Source organism: Choloepus didactylus, chromosome 2 (genome assembly GCF_015220235.1).
Source record: "Choloepus didactylus isolate mChoDid1 chromosome 2, mChoDid1.pri, whole genome shotgun sequence".
Lineage (NCBI taxonomy): Eukaryota > Metazoa > Chordata > Mammalia > Pilosa > Megalonychidae > Choloepus > Choloepus didactylus.
Window position 1 is genome coordinate 115,421,135 of NC_051308.1, and position 21,583 is coordinate 115,442,717.

The 21,583-nt window shown below is 38.1% G+C and overlaps 1 protein-coding gene across 1 annotated transcript in view; it reads right to left on the reverse strand.

The window, feature by feature from the left end:
• PIP5K1A (phosphatidylinositol-4-phosphate 5-kinase type 1 alpha) overlaps window positions 1–21,038 on the reverse strand; it is a 57,505-nt gene extending 36,467 nt beyond the window's left edge. The window contains exon 1 of the mRNA XM_037826014.1: window positions 20,524–21,038. Coding sequence (XP_037681942.1) covers window positions 20,524–20,602 — 79 coding nt within the window. The 5' untranslated portion in view covers window positions 20,603–21,038. The remainder of the gene's footprint in view (window positions 1–20,523) is intronic.
• Window positions 21,039–21,583: the final 545 nt, after the last annotated feature.

Sequence of the window (21,583 nt, forward strand, 5' to 3'; positions counted from 1 at the left end):
CTTACCCATAGTGAGGCAAGGTGCCAAAAAAGGGAAATAGATAGTTTTCATTCCTCTCTTCCCGAAAAGGAGGCAAAAGAAATAGTACAAAAAGATGCACTGCAAAAATTGACCAAAAAAAAAAAAAAAAATTGGAAAAAGACCAATTCTCATTCTTACCTCTCTCTAGCAGAGCCCAATAATTTATACCTTTTCATCTTCAAGCAGGTTTACTTCAGCTGGGTTAAAGACTAGGTAAGTTTAGGGCTGTCGCTTTAAACTAAGGCTTCTATGGAACAGTAAGCTGGGACAACTCAAGATTTATGATCAAAATTGCTACTGAAACAACAAAAAGACAAACAACTCAATTAAATGGGGGGGAAAAAAACTTAAGTAGACATTTCTCCAAAGATATACAAATGGTCAAATAAGCACATCAAAAGATGCTCAAACATGGTTGGCCATTAGAGAAACACAAGTCAAAACCACAATGAGGCTTATAAAATTGATACTCCTTTTCAACATGAACACTCAGGTTAGGATTGTTACTGCCTAGACATCCCTGAAGTTCAGGAAAGTGATTAAACTAGAGGAAGCGGTAGCAACAGACAAGACGAAATTTAACAAAGGATTATGAATAGTGAATCTTTATATAATTTTCTTTTTCTTAGTTGCTAGGGTATTAGAATAGCTAAAAGGAAAAAATGGAAGTGGTGGAACTCTAATGCATAGCATCCTTTGAAATTTGTTCTATAGCTACTTGTTAAAGTGTAATTTGAAAGCTATACCTTTTTGTATATATGTTAAATTTCACAGTAAGGAAATAACTGAAACTATGGTACTATAACTCATAATAACTTTGGAAATTTCCTATATATTTAATAAGTAAATATACTTTGAAAGATATTACCTTTTTGTATATATGTTATATTTCATAATAGGGAAATAACTGAAAGTATGGAATTGTAAACTAAAATATTCTTTGAAATTTGCTAACTACTTGTTAAATTGCACTTGGAAAGTTATCACTTTTACATATATATGTTATAGTCTACGATAAAAAAATGATTAAAAAATTAAAAAAAACAGAGATACCATTTCACACCCACTAAAATGGCCAATGACTTAAAAAATGGAAAAATAAGTGTTAGAGAGGATACAGGAACACTTGTACATTGTTGGTGGGAATGTGAAATGGTACAGCCACTATGGAAAACATTTTGGCAGTTCCTCAGAAAGTTAAGTATAGAATTGCCATATCAGCAGGCAATGCCACTTCTAGGTATACACGCAAAAGAACTGAAAGAAGGGACTTGTACAGATATTTGCACGCTGATGTTCACAGCAGCATTATTCACAATTGCCAAAAGGTGGAAGCAATCCATGTGTCCATCAATCAATGAGTGGATAAACAAAATGTGGTAAATATACACAGTGGAATATTATTCAGCTATAAAAAGGATGAAGTTCTGATGCATGCTACAACGTGGATGAACCCTGAAGACATTATGTTGAGTGAAATAAGTCAGACCCAAAAGGACAAATATTTCATGATCTCACGTATATGAAATAATTAGAATACACAAATTCATGAAGTCAGAAACTAGAATATAGTTACCAGAGGATGGGTGGGGTGGGAAATGGGGAGTTAATACTTAATTGGTATGGAGTTACTGTTTGTGGTGATGGAGAAGTTTTAGTCATAGATGGTGGTGACTGTGGCATAACATTGTGAATGTAATAACTTCACAAAATCCTAATTAGCTTCCCAAGGTACTGGCTCCTCCAAAACCTTTCATCCCCCCTTACCCGTCCCAAACATATTCACATACACAAGCAACTACAGATTCAGTGATTCGCAATGAGGAAAACAGAGTGCTTTCAATTGAGAAGACAAACTGATTCTGGACTCCTTGGTCAAGTCCTTGGCCCATCCTTTCCTCTCAAATCCCAGGTCAAGGAAGGGGTTTGAAGGGGATCAAGCATTCCAATCCTAGTCTGGCAGTACCACCTAGAAAATAACTTCCTCTGTTTGCAAGGAATCACTGGACAAGGTTAAGCAATGAACAGAAAAGCAGATAAGAATTTCAAGGCAGAGAGCAGGCGTGGGGCTTTCTTACTCCCTATAAAAAGTTCTATTTTACTATCTTTTGTGGTTGTATTATGCAGAACATGTAGCTCTAGGGTTGTTACACTCTTGCAAAGTACCAGAATGATGGTGGGAGGACGTCACTCAGTGGAATTTTGGAGCCAAGTCCTTAGCTATTTGCAACTGAAAAGCTGGGATTAATCCCAAGAGCACAACAAGAAAAGCCGGAAAAAAAATATTGGGGCCTAAAGAATAGCACACAGATCAAGTGGCAAACGGAGAAAAAATGGGTCACATGACTTACTCTCCTCCTCATCTGCTATTTCGGCCCTAGGGCACAGATCAGAGATCCGTCTGCTAAGGAAGACAGGAAGGGAAGATGGAAAAAAACCTAGAGAATTTTAGCAATGTTGCTGTTAACACCCAGCATGGTCCAGAAACTCAGTGAAGAGCAAAATGGCAGTACAGGGAACCAGGTACCATCTGCTAAGGCTTGACCACTTGGCCCAAGAAGGCTCTGTCAATGAGAAATTGTCTACTGAGGAAGTCCACGAGACTGAAAAGTCACCAGCACTGCACCTGTTCACCTCACAATCAAGCCTTCTCTTCTGTAAATACCTAAGCACTTTAAAACTGTGGGAAACAATGCCAAGAAAGAAAAAAAAAAAAAAAAGAAAGAAAAGGAATAGAAGGAAAAGGGGAAAAAAGAAAAATTCAAAACCAACTCAACATAGCAACCTAGTAATGCCAGCTAAGACAGTATTTAAGGGGAATGAGATTCATCCCTAAGGATGAGACCAGAATATTCTTCAAAATAAAAAACTGATTTTTAACATCTTTGTGAAAAATACTCTGAAAGGTTTATTATCCTACAATTTTCTCTTTTTGGATGAGTGGAGAAACTGAATATGGGGAAGAGTTCCAACATTAAAATTTACTCTTCCTCAAGGGAGAATCTTTCTCCTGAGCATTTTGACTTGCCTCTCCCCATCCAGGCCAAGACTCTGAAGGATCATCATAAAAATGTCTATATTATTACTGGTCCATACTAGGAAATATGACATATGCTACAAGAGAAGATAGCACATTACCCAAGGATGGGTATCTTCAAACCCAGCATATGGGCTGATAGGTTGGCTATAAATGCTATAGAGAAGATCGTAAACAAGCTTCTATTCATTGGCTCAATTTTAATACATCTCAGCACCAGTTTAATGCTGAATTATTTCTCCTTTTTTTTCCCCATCACTCAGGCAAATATTTACACCTTCTCCTATTTTTCCTTAATGCTGACTACAAGACTAAACTGGAACTCTGGTATATTTTTAGAAGGGTGATTTTTCTCCTCTGACCCAACAATTTATATTTGTATAGCACTTTAAAAACTTACAAATATATCTCATTTACCTTCAAGACAACACTTACAAGGAGTAGGAACTATTTTAATTAAGGCCTTAAGAGACATATCCACCAATATAATGTATGAAACTTGTTTGGATCCTGATTAAAGGAGAAAAACTGTAAAAAGACATTTCTGAGACAGAAATCTTGAAAGAAGAAATGAAATAATTATTGTTAACTCTGTAAATGTGACAATGCTATCGTGGTTATATTACAATCCCCATCCCCCTTAAGAAAAAAAAGAGTCCTTATCTGTAGAATTACATTCTGAAATACTTATGAAATGACACAAGTACTAGCAGGCTTTAAAATATTCCAGGGAGTGGAGGTGAGAGAATGGGGAAATGTAGATGCAACAAAATTGGCAAGGTGTTGCTGCTAAAGCCAGATAATGGTACATGGAGGTTCGTTATACTATTCGCTCTACTTTGTATATATCTGAAAATTTTCATAATAAAACCGAGAAAAAAAAATACAACAGAAGAAAAGAAAATGAGTCTAGATAATTAAACTTTTATCTGAACGGCTTTTTTCTAAAAGGTCTTCTCAGGGAAAAGTAAGCTTCAAGGTTGAAGTTCTAACAGTGAAACTGTTTTTATATTCCACTAACTTCCCAATTCATGTCCCTGACAATGGGACTCCTACTTCATTAATAGGCCCTGGACCAAGAAACATTCTAAACAACTAGCTAATTTGGCTTTATTGTAAGCAAAAAATAAAGCCAAGACAAACAGGCTCATCTGAAAACAAATAATAATAACCTATGCTGGAATGGGTCAGTAATAGCCAATCATGGCAATTTAGAGACCCAGTTCCCCTGCAGAAAGAAGAAAGAATGCAAAACGCCTGAAGGAGCAAGGGTACATTTATTTTGGGATTTTTTTTTTTTTTTCCATTTAAATTCTGACCTGGTCATTCTCAGTCTAGCTGAAATCTATGGCTATTAATGAAAGGTGATTTTTAAACAGACCAAGCTGAGAACTTAGCTCCTTCATAGACAAAGGAAGGTAGCTGTCATTTTCAAGGTGACAAATCAATATCCATTGATGTTAGAAAAAATCATTCAGAAAGGGCCTTTGACTCCCCCCTACGTGGGATCAGACACCCAGGGAAGTGAATCTCCCTGGCAACGTGGAATATGATTCCCAGGGAGGAATGTAGACCTGGCACCGTGGGACGGAGAACATCTTCTTGACCAAAAGGGGGATGTGAAAGGAAATGAAATAAGCTTCAGTGGCAGAGAGATTCCAAAAGGAGCCGAGAGGTCACTCTGGTGGGCACTCTTATGCACACTTTAGACAACCCTTTTTAGGTTCTAAAGAATTGGGGTAGCTGGTGGTGGATACCTGAAACTATCAAACTACAACCCAGAACCCATGAATCTCGAAGACAGTTGTATAAAAATGTAGCTTATGAGGGGTGACAATGGGATTGGGAAAGCCATAAGGACCAAACACCACTTTGTCTAGTTTATGGATGGATGTGTAGAAAAGTAGGGGATGGAAACAAACAGACAAAGGTACCCAGTGTTCTTTTTTACTTCAATTGCTCTTTTTCACTCTAATTATTATTCTTGTTATTTTTGTGTGTGTGCTAATGAAGGTGTCAGGGATTGATTTAGGTGATGAATGTACAACTATGTAATGGTACTGTAAACAATCGAAAGTACAATTTGTTTTGTATGACTGCGTGGTATGTGAATATATCTCAATAAAATGATGATTAAAAAAAAAAAAAAAAGAAAATAGATGATAGATGGTAGATAGATGATATCACAAATGTGGCAAATGTTAAAAATTGGTAAATCCAGGTATCTGAGTAGGTGGTATGTTGGAGATTTCTCTATTATTTTTGTATTATTTTGCAACTGCCCTGTAAGTTTGAAATACCACAAAATATGAAGTTTTATAAAAGCATTGAAAAGCAAAAAAAAAAAAAAAAAAAAATTATCTACAACTCAAAAAAAAAAAAAAAAAAAAAAAAGAAAGGGCCTTTGAACTTTTTAGTCTAATCCTCTTTTTTAATAAATAGGAACACAGAGGAAAAGGGATATGTTCAAAATCACAGAGCAAAGGTAGTGACAGAACCAGAATTGGAATCCACATTCCTAACCCCCAGTTCATCTCTCTTTCTTCTTCCGATTCAATTTCCTGGCTACCTAGGGTCTAGGTGGAACAAAACAAGCACCAAGGGAATTGAAATGTTCTAACAAACTAAATAAATCTCAGAACTACTAACGAACAATACAAGCACATATTTTCTTCCCTTGAGGTACCCCTTCCTTCCCATGGGACAAGGAAACCTATTTTTCCATTTTCATTGACAGAGAATTAAAAAACAGTCCTCTTCCCTAGATTCTAAGCTCTTACAGCAGTCAAATCTATTCCTGAATTGTAATGGCTATCTCCAAACTCTGAGATGCTGATCGTTTGTGTATAACCTGCTTAGTCTCTAGAACACTGGTATCTACATAACCCCTGAAACTCAGAGCTAGAACTCAGCAGATATGAATGTCAGTATTAGAACATATAGCAACTGTTAAAAAAGCTGTAAAAGAGTCCAGACTTCAACTAGAGATAAGAATGAAGTCGATGTAGTTAGGACTTGGGCAAATGGGGCCAAAGAGTAAATGACAATACTGACTGCGTTTTAAAACCTCAAACTCCGTGTGAAATCAAGGGAAGAGATGGCTAGTTGGTGCAAGAGCTTGATTTCCTAAACAATTCACTCATACAGTTTGTTCAAATACCATAATTACTTGGAACGTTTAATAGGTAGTGAGACCTGGTAGGTTTGCATAGGTTAGTGTGAAATAGCAACACACCCCAAAGTAATCTGGGCAGAGTATAAAAATATATATGCAGGACCCCCGTGAGGAGCCGGGAGAAAATGTAGAGGTGTTGGGCTTCCTCACTTGGATTGTTGCTGATGTTCTCACAAACATTGAGGACTGACAGTTTGATGTGCCGAGCCCTCTGTAACAGGACAGGTTAAAGGAGAGCTAAACCTGCTTATAACTGTACCTAAGAGTCTCCCCGAGTACCTCTTTGTTGCTCAGATGTGGCCTTCTCTCTCTAGCCAAGCCAACTCAGCGGGTGAACTCACTGCCCTCCCCCCCTATGTGGGATCTGACTCCCAAGGGTGTAAATCTCCCTGGTAACATGGAACATGACTCCAGGGGATGAATCTGGACCCAACACTACGGGATTGAGAACATCTTCTTGACCAAAAGGGGGATGCGAAATGAAATGAAACAAAGTCTCCATGGCTGAGATATTCTGATGGAGTCGAGACATCACTCTGGTGGGCACTCTTACGCACTATACAGGTAACTCTTTTTAGGTTTTACTGAGGTGAAATAGCTAGAAACAAATACCTGAAACTATCAAACTACAACCCAGTAGCCTTGACTCTTGAAGATGATTGTATAGTAACACAGTTTACAAGGGGTGACAGTGTGATCGTGAAAGCCTTGTGGTTCGCAGTCCTTTTATCCAGTGTATGAATGGATGAGTAGAAAAATGGCAACAAAAAACTAAATGAAAAATAGGATGGGGGGGTGATTTGGGTGTTCTTCCTTACTTTTATTTTCTATTCTTTTTTTTTCACTTTTTCTGGTACAGGGAAGATGTTCAAAAAGTAGATTGGGGAGATGAATGTACAACTATATGATGTTACTGTGAACAACTGATTGTATACTTTGGATGATTGTATGGTATGTGAATATATCTCAATAAAAATGAATTTAAAAAAATACAGTCCTTTAAGTTCTTGTCAATGAAATTAACAAAAAAGCAGTCACCAATGTCACTGGCAAGAATAGTGTGAAGGTACCTTTCACCTCTTTCAGTGAAGTTATCCTTGTTTTGAATTAGAGAATATCAGTATTCTAGAGAAGCAGAAACTGTTTCAATTCTGATAGTTGAGAAGAGTAGTTTTCACAGTTTTACAGATGTTTAGGACCTCGCCAGTAGTATAAAGTACTTTTTTGTTTCCATAAAAAAGTCCATCGATCTCTAATTCCATTGATCTCAGATTTGAGTTTTCATTTTGGTGTAGGTGGGACCATGATTTGCTCTGATTAAAAGCATAAGGCTTATGGACTACTGAATTTGTGTTGGATAAAATGAGCAAGTTTCATAGGCAAATTCTTTTGTCTGTTTTGTTTTGTCAATTCTTGGCATTGACCACAGAATCAGTTATCAATCCTTGGTGTAAGTCCACATTAAATTATAAAATATTTTCTGAAAGAATGATCAATAATTCCACATACTATGGACAGTGGAGCTAAGATTTTTGTTTCAAGTTCAGAAGGGGAAGTTCCCTTCTGTAGTATCCTTTTCTTCACCAAGGACTCTTCGTTCCAACAGTACCCATTCAACAACAAATATTAATCTGGTTTAAAACCAAGTTAGTTTACACACAGACTTTCAGATTAGTGAGGGGAGTAATAACAGAATAATGGGTAGGAAGTGGACTCTCATATCAGTTTGAATACTGGACCCATCATTTACTAACTAGGTAATCTTGGCAAGTTGGTTAAAACTTCTCTAGGCCTTGGTTACCTCATCTACAAAATGTGGAAACAGTAACATGTATCTCATAGGGTGTTAAGAGAATTAAATGAGAAAAATCATGTATAGCACTTAATATAAATACTCTATAAATAATGGCAATTATTATCATCATTGTGAATCATGAAACCCCATCTATAGTATGGGAAGCGTCAGGGGAAACGAGGTGTAGCAGAAAACAAAAAGGAAAAGGGCTGAGAATAGTTTACTGAAACAAAATGAACTGAAGTTACAGGAAGATTATGAGGGAGACAAAAGACTTATAATGGGAAACCATGAAAAAGATATGTTAAGATAGCTTTTTTTTTGGGGGGGGGGCAGGATAAGAGAAGTATAGTCAAATAATTGCTTGTAAAATATCTACAACCTTCCCAGAAGACTGCAGACACTATCACTACAAAAAGTTTGCAACTGTTACAGGGAAGAGGAGCTAGCTGCTAGTTACTGCCAGGAGCTCATGCACTCATGGGCACAAAACACACATCAGTTCTACCTCTCGGATGGTTGACCCCACAGCATAGAAAGTCGAAGCCTAAGTGAAGAAAGACAGAAAGTTATAGCCTACTTTTGGGGGTTCTACCTGCTTACAGTAGATAAGTATATTTTTAAAATAAAAATAATAAAAAACTCTAAAATTTTAAAATTTGAACATGATCTGGCCTGATCCTCAGCAGCAGTCAAATGCGAGATGATTTTTTTTTTGCAGTTCTAGGCAAATGTCCAAAAACGGGAAAAGGAGAAAAACTCTGGCAGAAAAATTCCAGAGGTGGTCACAAAACTTGGATCCAAACCATTTAGCCATAGAGTGATTTTCTAACCTTTTAAAGAAGGAATGCACATACATTTTAGTTTAGGGCCAGCCCTCGACTCTTTGGAGAACAATTTGGCAATATCTAGCAAAAAAAAAAAAACCCTTAAAAATAAATAAATGTTATTCTGGTTATTTTTGTGTGTGTGGTAATGAGGGCGTCTGGGATTGATTTTGGTGATGAATGTACAACTATGTTATGGTACTGTGAACAATCGAATGTACGATTTGTTTTCTATGGCTGCATGGTATGCGAATATATCTCAATAAAATGAATATTTAAAAAATAAATAAATGCAATTTGATTTAGTAGTCCACACTTACAGGAATTTATACTAAGGCAATAACAGGTCAGGTGGACAAAGATGCATATCCAAGGATGTTTACTGCAACACTGTATATAACAGGTATAATTAGAAAGGACCTCAACAAACAATAGGGGATTGATGACATAAATTATGGTGTAGCCACAAAATGGAGTATATGTAACCATATACACATATATATTTCACAATAAATTGTTGAGTGAAAAAAGATAAAAAATTATACATTATGATGTCACTTTAACAGAACATTTATCCATAAATTTACATATATTTGTACACATAGAAAAGGTCCAAAAGATTATATATCAAGATGTTAAAAAATCTCTGGATGGTGGGATTAGTTGATTTTTGTAACTTTAAGTTTCTATTTTTCTCTATCTGTATTTCTATAACAAATATTTTCAATGTGTATATTACATAGAAAATTTAACAACTGAAGAAAAGAAATGATTAAATCGTACAGTTTCTATTTGGAATAATGGAAAAGTTTTGGTAATAGATGGTGGTGACGGTAGCATAATATTGTGAATGTAATTAACAGCACTGAATTATATATTTGAATGGGTTAAAGGGGAAAATTTCAGGTTGTAAATATGTTACTAGAATAAAAATTTTAAATAAACAAACATGGGACTGTACAACACAAAGAGTGAACTCTAAGGTAAATCCTGGACTATAGTTAATAGTACAATTACAAAACTGTGCTTTAATCAATTGTAGCAAATGTACCATGCTAATGCAAGGTGTTACTAACAGGGTGGTATAGGGGAACCCTGTATTTTCTTATTTTATGCATGATTTTTCTGTAAACCCACAACTTCTCTAATAAAAAAAAAAAGAGGTTAAAAAAAAGGAAAATAGAAATGCAGGGATGGTTTACTGTCATTTTCTTTGTGTCATAATCCATTTTTTCCCAGTAAACCACTACTGAACAATCCCACATACAGTCTGCAATCAATCCCACCCTACCACATTAATTCAAACTCATGAATGCAGAGACAGGCTAGAAGGAAAAATATGACAATATGAAAAGAAAATGCCTAGAATGCTGCTGACAATCCCAAGCTACAAATAAATAAGCATTAACTCCTACCTACATATTTCTCAACTACATGTTATTTTGAGATGCATATACAATCAGAAACAAACTTATATCAGCACATGATAGGCTCTCTGAAAAGGCATATATTTCATCTCCCTCATATTATCAATATTCTCCTATAAAACAGGGACACCTAATTTCAGCATATCTCCTAAATGCAAGATTTGAAAAACTGAAAAGACCTAGCTTCTAAATTCTGAAAATAAGCCAGGAAATCTTTAATGTTATTAAAATAATTTTAGAACAGGTGAACCAGTCAAGTCAAGTGCCAAAGTGTAAACAACCCAGTCAATTCTTGCTAAAATACAAAGTTGAATCATCATGCTATGCCACAGCAAATTTTTCTGAGTAACTCAGTACTAGTTTTAAGGAAGCACCCCATTTTTGGCTTGGCCCCACTCTGGATTGCATTTGCAATGAAAAAGGTACTGGAGGGGGCTGGTTTTTGGTTACCTAGCAAAACACCACTATGATTCTCCATAAATTTGCCTCTGAGCCTCTGGAGACAAGATTCAGTATTGAGAAAAAGGAAAAAATGAAGAGGAATAGAAAAATATAAGTATAATTCTGAGAAATGTGAAAAAGCAAACTTCAGAGGGAGAAATGAGTTGGACCTTAAAAGAAGATATTTTAGACAGTGAATAGCTCTGAAGGAAGAGGTTTTTTCCACCAATGTGTAAAGAAAACAGAATTGGCCTTAATACCAGAGCCTCTCCCTGCAACTTCAGAGCAGAAGTATTTCCGTCAGAGACGAGATGACATCATCTACCACATGAGAAACTAAGAGACAATGTGTGACTGACTTCAGTATTTGAAGTACACATATAATGTGGAGATGCTAGAGACTGACCAGATGTGCATTCCTCAGACAACTGGAGTTTTGCCTGAACAAGTCACAGAAGCAGCAAGCCCAGAGACCCAGCTCAATAATGACCTACCAATACTGCTATGTAAATGTGCCAATAATTCCTACATAGAGCACAAACAGATAAGTAGACCTCTTAAAAACAAAATGCTTCTCTTGGTTGATAAGACTGAGAGCCAGAGATTTAAACAAACAAACAAACAAAAAACCCCACAAAACAAAACAAAAACGCACTCAGTTTGTGGCACCATCTGAAGCAATCTCTCTGGTCCTAGTTAACTTGGAATACTGAAAGACATTCTAGCTATACCACTGCAGGTGGGAGGCACAACCTGTTCTCTAAGTGAAAATACTCAGAAATGTGTCTGAAATGTCAGCCTGCCTCCTAAGAAGTATTTCTGAGCACACAGCTCTAAGAGATAGTAAAAAAAAAAAAAAAAAAATTGTATCAAAAGTGGTTAAAATGGGAAATGTTATACTGCATATATGTTACCATGGTAAAAGTTAATAACAAAAAAATTGTACCATCACTATACCCTCAAAAATGACTGAACCAAGCAAGTTAAGAACACCAAGCCACATCACGGAGAATAGCTAAGTTTTCTTTCCTAGCATGTGTCAATTTTTCCTGAGGATCTTCCAAGACAAAGTCAGAAAGGCAAAGGATGCTCCTAGAAGAGAAAGCTCAAAAGCAGTTTGTTCTACCAGTCCTGGGGTCACTTCAGCTGAGAATAAGGAATGGGCCACAAATTTGCTAAGACTCATCCAGAAGATATACAGCTCTTATGCAACATCTTTGCCACTAGTAACAATCTCTCTGAACCTCAGTTTCCTAATTTGGAAAATGAGGGGGTTAAACTAAAACATCTCCACATTTCCTTCTGGTGATACACTTTTGCATCTAGTTCTATAAGGGCAACTTAAACATTTTTTCAGGTCTCAAATGTGTATCCCTTGGCACAAAAACTTTGGTTAAAATTATGAAAAAAGTCAAAGTATTTCTTTAAAAGACCTGGGTCTTCTGGATAAGCAACTGTGGTGGTATGGAGCTATGTACCCTAGAAAAACATGTTCTTAGAGTTGGTCCATTCCTGTGAATGTGAACTCCTGTAAATGGGACCTTTTGATGAAGTTACTTCTGTTAAGATGTGGCCCACTGTGAGGCATACAACTAGGTGAATGAAACTTGAGGACAGTATGCTGAGTGAAACAAGCCAGAAACGACAAGACAAATATTATAAAGCCTCATTAATATGGACTAAATATAATGTGCAATCTCTGAGAATTGAATTCAAGAGAATAGTTATCAGGGGAAGGCTTATTGTAAAGATTCCTGATTGTAAGCTCTTACAGCAGTCACATTTATTCCTGAGTTGTTACAGTTATTTCTAAATTCTGAGACGCTGAGCTCTTTGTATATAACCTGGTTGTTCCCTGGACTTCAAGTACCTGTGTGACACCTGAGATTCAGAGTTAGAGTTCTGCACCCACGAAAGTCAGAATTACCCCATACAACAACTGTTCAAAAACCTGAAAAAAGAGATCAGTCTTCAATTAGACTTATGAATGAACCTGATTTGGTTAGGACTAAGGCAAATCAGACTAGAGGGTAAAGGACAATATTGACTGTGTTTTAAAATTTCAATTTCTGTGTGAGACCAAAGGAAAAGATGTTTATTTGGTGCAAAATCTATATTTTCTGTAGCACATGATATAATTTAACTTGTATGGTGAGTTTATTAGAACGCCATAATTACATGGAACCCTGAATAGGGAGTAAGATCTGGTGGGTTTTACAGGTTAGTGTGAAGCCTGGATACATCCCAGAGTAGTTTAGGCAGAGAATAAAAAGTATTTGCAGTAACAAGCTCTGAGTTTCAAGTGTCACACAGAAGTTCCAGCTCAATTCTCAGAGTTTGCACATTATATTTAGTCCATATTAGTGAGGTGTTATAATGTTTGTCTTTTCGTTTCTGGCTTATTTCACTCAACATACTATCTTCAAGGTCCATACACCTGGTTGCATACCTCACAACTTCATTCCTTCTTGCCACTGCTCAATGTTCCACACCACAGTTCACCATACCATTTATCAGTCGATGTACCCTTAGGCCACCTCCATCCATTGAAAATTGTGAATACTGCTGCCATAAACACTGGTGTGCAAATGTCCATTCATGTCAATAGCCTTGATTCTTGAAGATGACTGTATAACTATATAGCTTTTACAGTGTGACTATATAATTGTGAAAACCTTGTGACTGACAATCCCTTTATCCAGTGTATGGACAGATGAGTAAGAAAATAGACAAAAAATAAATAAATAATGCGGGGGGATAAGGGGGATGGGATGTTTTAGGTGTTCTTTTTTATTTTTATTCATATTTTATTTTTTTAAAGTAATGAAAATGTTCAAAAACTGATTGTGGTAATGAATGCACAACTATATGATGGTACTGTGAATGACTGACTGTACACTGTGGATGATTGTATGCTATGTGAATATATCCAATAAAACTGAATAAATTAAAAAAACTGACTGTGGTGATGAATGTACAACTATATGATGATACCGTAAACCACTGATTATATACTTTGAATGATTATCTGGTATGTGAATATATCTCAATAAAATTGCATGAAAAAGAAAAGATTTGGCCCAGCTAAGTTGGGATGGGTCTTAATCCTATTACTGAAGGCCTTATAGAGAAAGTCACAGAGAGAGAAAAAGCCAGAGGGAACAGTCTTAAGGTGAACTTCAAGGGAACCCAGAAGATAAGAGAAAAGCCAGGAGAGGCCCCCATGTGCAATGTCATGTGACAGAAAAGGCACAGATCAAAGATCATCCACAGCCAGCCCAGAATACCAGTCTTCTGGGAGAAATCAGTCTTGATGACACCTTGATTTTGGACTTATAGCCTCAAAACCATAAGCCAGTAAGTTTCTGTTGTTTAAGCCAACCCATCGCATGGTATTTGTTTTAGCAATGAGGAAACTAAATTAAAACAGTTTTTGGTACTGGGAAGTGGGGTGCTGCTTTTGCAAGTACCTGAAAATGTGGAAACAGTTTTGGAATTGGGTAATGGGTAGAGGCTAGGAGGCTTGAGAGAAAAAGCCTACACTGCTCTGAAGAGACTGTTGGTAGAAACATGGATGCTAAAGGTACTTCTGAAGAGGGCTTAGATGGAAATGATGAATGTCACTGGAAACTGGAGGAAAGGCAATCCTTGTTTTAAAGTGGCAAAGAACTTGGCGAAATTGAGTTCTGATGCTGCATAGAAGGCAGAACTTGAAAGCGATGAACTTAGATATTTAGCTGAGGAGATCTCCAAACTAAATGTGGAAGGTGCAGCCTGGTTTCTTGGCAGTTTATAGTAAAATGTGAGAGGAAAGGGATAAGCTGAGAACTGAACTCAAGCACAAAGAAATCAGAAGTTGATTGATTGGAAAATTCTGAGCCCATCCAGACAGTGAGCTTTGACACTAGGGCTAGATGTGGCTCTATCAGGGACCTCCCTGAGCTTCCAGAAAGTGAGTCCCAGGAGAACAGTGCTCCATGTGAGGCTTTAACTGAACATGGATCCAGTCAGCCATTTCAGAGAAGGTCAAGATTAGAAATGCAGTTAAGCAGGAAGACTCTGTAGGAAGCTCTGTCGTCTGATGGTTTAGAGCCCTGTGAACTGCATTCAAACCAACAAGGTTTTCGCTAAATGTGTATGAGTAGAAGCACTGCCAGAGTGGACTGAAAGGGACAAGAAAGGATGAATTGAAGAATTTCCATCTCCCCTTCAGCCAGCCAGCTTCTCCTAGGGAATTCATTGAAAATCTCACTGGAGTTCCAGCTTGCGGCCTGCCTTACAAAATTTGGACTTGCCAATTCCCCATTGTCATAGGAGCCAATTCCTATATTAAATCTCATAATATTTACATTGTAAGACTGTCTGTTTCCCAGGAGAACACTGACTAAGACAGCCACCTATGGCAAGAGGAATTTGGGATTTGGGGCAGACTGCCACCTTCCAATTCTATTTCCAAATCTAGTCCCATCTATCTTGAAAAAAGTAATGAATCCTACTAGATTACAATGTACATATTTCAGCAAGGAAAGCCTAATTTTAATGAGTGTCATAAAGAACACAAACTGCCCTAACAATGCCATTCAAGGCAACTAACTCCCAAGAAAATGAGAGATACGGTCAAGTTACTTCTCTGCCATCAGGCCCCTTTTAAATGGTTTCTTAAATGAGTACCTTGATGTTTACCAGATTTGTTTACCAATACCATGCACAAAAAAGGTAATACAGTCTACTCTAACCAATTATATATTCTAAAAAAAGCGCCTCTTCCCTACTTTCCTTGCCCACCTGCCCTTAGCCTACCCCTTTCAAAATCACTGATCCTCTGGGATAATGCTCATTCTGGTTTAAGTATATTGCTCAGTTAAGTATACAAAGCAAGTAAGCAGATTTTTTGAACTCCCTAAGTGGAAATTGACCTCCTCTTTTTTTTGACACAGGCTTCTTCAGATCCCAAAGACAAGGAGACTTTACAGGAACCAGATGTTTATAAGTTAATACATATTGTATATAGCCTTTAAAAATAAACAGACTGGAATTTCACAGGAGAAAGAAAAATGATTAGAGACAAAGTTAAAAAAAAAGAAATAGGAAAAAAAGTTCATGTCAAACAGAAAACAGTAAAAGAAACAATAGAGCCCATATGAGATATGAACAAAACAGGATCAACACCTATGAAGAAACTAAACAATGCTCTCTTTTGATGGGGAAAGGGTGGAGAAGTGAGGTAAAATAGGGGAAACGAGCTACGAAGGGGTTTCCTCTAGGAAACATCATTAGTCCAAACATTTACTCTTTGAGCCTGAATAGTGGACTGGGTTTGGAACACAAAAAGACAGAGATTCCTCTGCCAGGCTATCAGGAAACAGCATACTTCCTGAAGTACACTTTAATTCGTAGTCAAGAAAATGCACACAGTAAAAGAAGACAGAAGGAGAAACAGACAACTTTGGTCTTTTTGTTGCTTTCTTTATGCCAAGTAAGAATATCCCAAAATTCTAGGAAAGAAAATACCCAGCTTAAAGGATAAAATAACCACCTTCCCTCTCCCCAGTTCTGTCTCTGGCCCAGTGTTATCTCTGTTGTTCACCTTCACAGGCTAGTTTCCATTATATTATAAAACAAAAAAACAGACCAATAAAATAGTAAACAACTATTAGGTGAGTGAGATTTGAACAAAGGTATTAATCAAAAGAGTTTTATAAGAGCCCAGAAGAGCCCACAGAAACTAACAAGCAAAATATACTATTTTGATATTCAAAGCTAACTTGCAAGTACACATTACCAATTAGTATCAGATACTCTATACCTACAAGACTAATTATACTTCACAGTGGGCTTAAGCAGCCATGGCAGAAATGGTCACTCAAAAACAATGACGTTCTGTTGTCAAACTATAGAGAGTTTTCTGTAGAATCTACCAAACCAACAAAAGAAGAGGGGTCAAACCTTCCTGTGGAAAGAGTAAACAGAAAAATCTATTCCTACTTTTAAAGTATCAGCCAAAATGGGATCTGTTAAGATTCTGACTATATAACATTCTTTCCTTTACATGTCCAAATTTCAGTTTCTTGCTCCAGCAAAGTGGCTTAAGTAACACTATTTTTCACATGGGTACAAGAATAGAAGGGTTAAGAGATCAGCCTAGAAATGATTTATACAGTATACAAAAAACACAGACAAAAATCCCTCAACAAGAACCCCTACCATGCCAGGTTATCAGATTACAGCTGAGTTTACTGGTGAGGTACTGTTGGGAAGAACAAAGCCCCCAGAATCATGAACTAATGAGGCTGGCCCAATTATAAAGGTCCCAAGCAAAAATGCCTCAATCCTGTATTCTTTGGCATCTCCCTCAGCAGATATGTAAAAAAAAAAAAAAAAAAAAAAAGTCAGGAGAGGAGCTATAAAGTTATCGTCAAATCATTTGTGCTTATGATAAAATCGTATAGGTGAAGGGTGACAATTTCAGAAATGTTGTGATCTGAAGCAGAAAGAGCTGCAGTTTGTGATCATCTACGGTTTCAACTGCTTTTCCTTAGAGGAGTCACACATGATTTTATCACAAAGCTCTTATTTCAGGGGAGCAATGTTCACTTTAGCATTCAAACTTTCCTTGCTAATCCCTCCACTAACTTCAAAGCAGGTTTCAAAAACAGAAACTCTTTACTCTCATGGTAGTAAAAAGGGGACTCAGTGGTTGAATTTCAAGTTCTTGATGGACCAAAGGAAATTAAACTAGAGACAGGAAAAGCGGTTCTTGACACTGCTGTGACAGATGATCACACTGTCAACAGCATCTCATTAGGGATGATTTTATTAAGTGCTGCAACTGTCCAAATAATGAGGATTGGGGAGAAAAAGGAAGGGAAGGAATAAAATTCCTTTACACACACCAAAAAGCTGAGTCTACTTGGCAAACTAGGTCACCTTTATTAGCAACCAAAATGTAAGAACTAGCAATATGATGGTGGCTGCTATTAAATTGATACTCATTTATAATTGTACCCCTTCCCCCAAATGGTCATTAACTCCAATGGGAAAAGATGTTAAACATCTCTTAGAGTTTAGGATTTGCTCTATCCTCTGTACTTCACTTGTCAGTAGCATAAAAGACCAAGCATGGCTTGATGGTAAAACAATCTAGACAAGGGTTTAATACTAGCAGAGAAAAACTCTTGTAAATAACCGCACCTTCCTAATTCGAATGCCAAAAGATTCGGAGCCCCTAAAGGTTAGGAGTGGCTTCTCTAAGACTCTGTCAGTCAACCTGTCACTAAACTCTGACATTCTTATTTTGTTATCTATTTTCAGTACTGCCAGAGAACCTTGACTGTAGAATTTCAGAGTTTCATCAAAACTTAAGTGCTCACCTAAACATTTAAGAACAGTAAGTTGGTTTTAGGATGATTAAAACACACAAACACACATACATACACAAGGTATCTACAAGGTTAGACTTTTAGCCTTGAATAATTTAGGAAATCATGAACCAACTCTTATTCCTGCCAACTTCCTAATTCCCCAGGTACCATCCAGACAGAAAAGCACTCTCCTCTGATCACAAACAAAACCCTTTTTATCTTTTTTTTTAATATAAAATATTTTTACTAGAATACTTGTAGATTTACAGAAAAATCATGCATAAAATACAGAGTTCCCATGTATCACCCCCTCATTATTAAACCTTGAATTAGGGTAATACAAGGCCAAATCCAAGTGAACACAGATATACACACACAAAGAAAGACAACAATGTGTATCTGCACACAATAATCCCATAATGTTTTTAGGTATATTTATGAACAGAATTTTTTCTTAATTTAAACACAGTTGAATCCAATTGTTTAAATTATTTGCCAAAGTGGTAGCAAATGGAGGGTGTAAGGAAACAAAAGTGAAAAAAAGAATTTAGAGCTCTTAATTTTTTGACATTTTTTAAACCTTGAATTCACATATGAAAATAATAGAATCATTGAAACCTAACAGTTGACTTTCTGGTGAAAACACAATAGGAAAAAAAACATTTACATGGTCTATAATATTAACTGCAAGCCCCAAGGACCTGTCAGAAAACATAAAAATTTACAAAAATATCAAATAGAGACATCTAAAAAAAGAGTAGTACCATGTGCAATAGTACAGAATGAAGAGGAGGAAGATGTATCGATTAAGTGGCAAAGAACTATTTCTTTGTTACTCCTAAACCTTTCTACCTGGTCAAAACCTCCAAGAGATGGAGGCTGAAACAAATTTTGGAATATAAACACATGGTTCTTAAGATTAACCTGGTTTCTAACAGAGAAAACACCTGATTTGATGGTTAAGAAGTCTGCTTAAAGAACACAAACAACTATTCTTCTTTCTGGATTACTATGAGGGAGGAGGTTCAAATTAAGGAGCTGTTAAATAAAAACCTGTCACTTTTATTTTATCCTTCTTCAAGTTTAGAATGCAATGTGAGTTATTCTAACCTTCTAATGCTTGTATAGGAAAGGCAAAAATCACCTCTCAAGACACTAAAAATAGATATACATAAATAAAACTGCAGCTTAGGAAGAAAATATTTGTAACTAGGTATTCACTCATCTGAGCTAGCAATGTGAAAGGTGGAACCAATTCAAAATGGCAAGGAGGCAATACCAGGCCTAAAGAATTGTCAATATCTCAAGCAAAGCATCCAACATCTGGCAGTCTCTCCTGCTCACATTGCAGAGGGTACAGTCACTGTGGGACATTAAGACATTTCTGATAGAACCTCTAGAACGGTTTCTGACTCAAAGCTCCCTTCTCACCCCCCCTTCCCTCCTACACAGTCTGTTGCTTTTCTTGTTGGCTCCTCAATCCTCCCTCAAACTTCAATCGTTTCTAACTACTTTGAGCTCTCTATATTTTCTGGCTCCACTCTCCAAGTTTCAATTTCATGATACATCCTAAGCAATGTTCCAGTCCATTTCCTATTATGCAATATCCCCCCACAGCATTTAGAGCTACCCCACTCCACCCCATCTTTCTTCCTCAGGCCCAATTCCCAACATCACTTCCCTTAGTCTCTATTGCAATTCGAGTCTATTTCACCTTCCTCGTCGGTTTTTAGAGTCTTTTGACTCTAATATTCCACAATCTTCAAGCTCTCTCAAAAAATTTCCATTTCTTCCCCAAGTTGTGCAGTCTGGAGATGGGAGTCACCAAAGGAGAATATTAGCGACAGTGGGTATGTGTGCTCGTGCGTGTGTCTGTGTAAGGGGTTGAGGGCGGAGGGCGGTGAGAAGTAATGACGCATGGTGGGCATCTCTAAGGGAAAGGACGGGTTCAATAACTCCCACACAAGAAAATTCACGATTCCCTAACTCCCCAAGAATCCGAAGAGTCCCGTAACTCTTCAATACCTTTTCAGTTCCATGACCTGTCTTCCACACTGTTTATCCAATTAACCTCGCAATCAACTTCAATTCTGTCTCTCACACTAATTCCTCTCTACTTATCAGGCCTCCATTTACTTTCCATTTGGTTTCCCTCCTACCCCCACCTTCAATTCCATCCCTTCCTGACCTTCCCTCTCAAAGTGCTCAACCCGGTCTCCTCGAAGACAGACAACGTTTTCGACAGCTTCTCTTTTCTCAACCAAAACCACCCTTTCCTCAGACTCCCCTATCTGGCAGAAATTCCAGATATCTGAAAGCTCAGTTCACTGTCCTCCTGCCGGCAACCTCTTAAACACCCCACCTAAAGGTGCCCTCCCAGATCTCTTTCTTCCTCCCATCGCACAGCCGTCACCAGCCCCCTCCCCACGCCCTGCTTACCTGAGGACGTGGTGCAGGGAGGAACCCCGGAATCAGATGAAAACCCGACCGTCGACGGCCCACAGGAGGCCGTCGCCATTTTGGCAGCCCCCACCCCCTCGGCGCCCTCGTTTACTTTCAATCTGGCTCTTCCTCTTCTCGGAGTCGAATCTTCTCCACGTATCTTCACAGAACCCGCGTTCTGCGGGCCACCTCCCCGCCCCCTCCGGGGCCTCCCTCAAACACGTACGGCCGGCTCCCGAACCAGTTCAGGGCCACACCATTCGGCTGGCAACGGGGGAGAGCTCCCGTATCGCACGTCTTGTGCAACTTCAGCTGCTTTCCAAAGGAGGCTACTTTCCACCTCCACAAGGGACTAGGCTCAAGCCAGCTGCCCCGACCCCACGTTCAGACCAACCAATCCCAAAGGAATAAGAAAGTGTAATCAATTCGCCGGAGCGACCGCCCCTCCCCCCTCTTCTTTAGCCACAGCCTGTTAATCGCCCAACCCCAGGCCTCCACTTTGGGTGTCCAGGGAAATCCGGGCACTGCGCATGCGCCTGTTCTTGTTCTTCGCAGCGTTCCAGCCCTCTCGGTGAGGTGGATGGCAGCCCCTGAGAGCAGCGGAGCCAATCGAAAGGCTGCTACCGACCGTGTGCTGTGGATTGCTCACGCCCTAACGAATCCACCGGTGGAAGACTGGCGCGCTTCGGTTAGCTCCCCTTATCTCCCCTCCCCTACGGTGGCTCGGTGGGTCAATTTAGATTCCCCCTTTGCAGGCTCTGGGTTGAATTTTCTGAAGTTCAGTTAAGATTGTGTGGCTTCAGCCGTCTCAAATTCACAGTCCATGGAAGAACTCTGGAGAGACGCACTGGTGCAAAGTCAGAGACGTTTAACTGTTGCTTATCACAAAACATGACATGCCACCAAGAATCTTACCACCTTGTTTACTACTTAGTTTAACGTGCGTACATGTCTTCCGAATGACATTTTATACACATCTCCTACGTTTTGTTTGCTTTAAACACAATGCTGAGCACAGTGACGGCGTTCAATAAATATTTATTAAATGAATGAATGG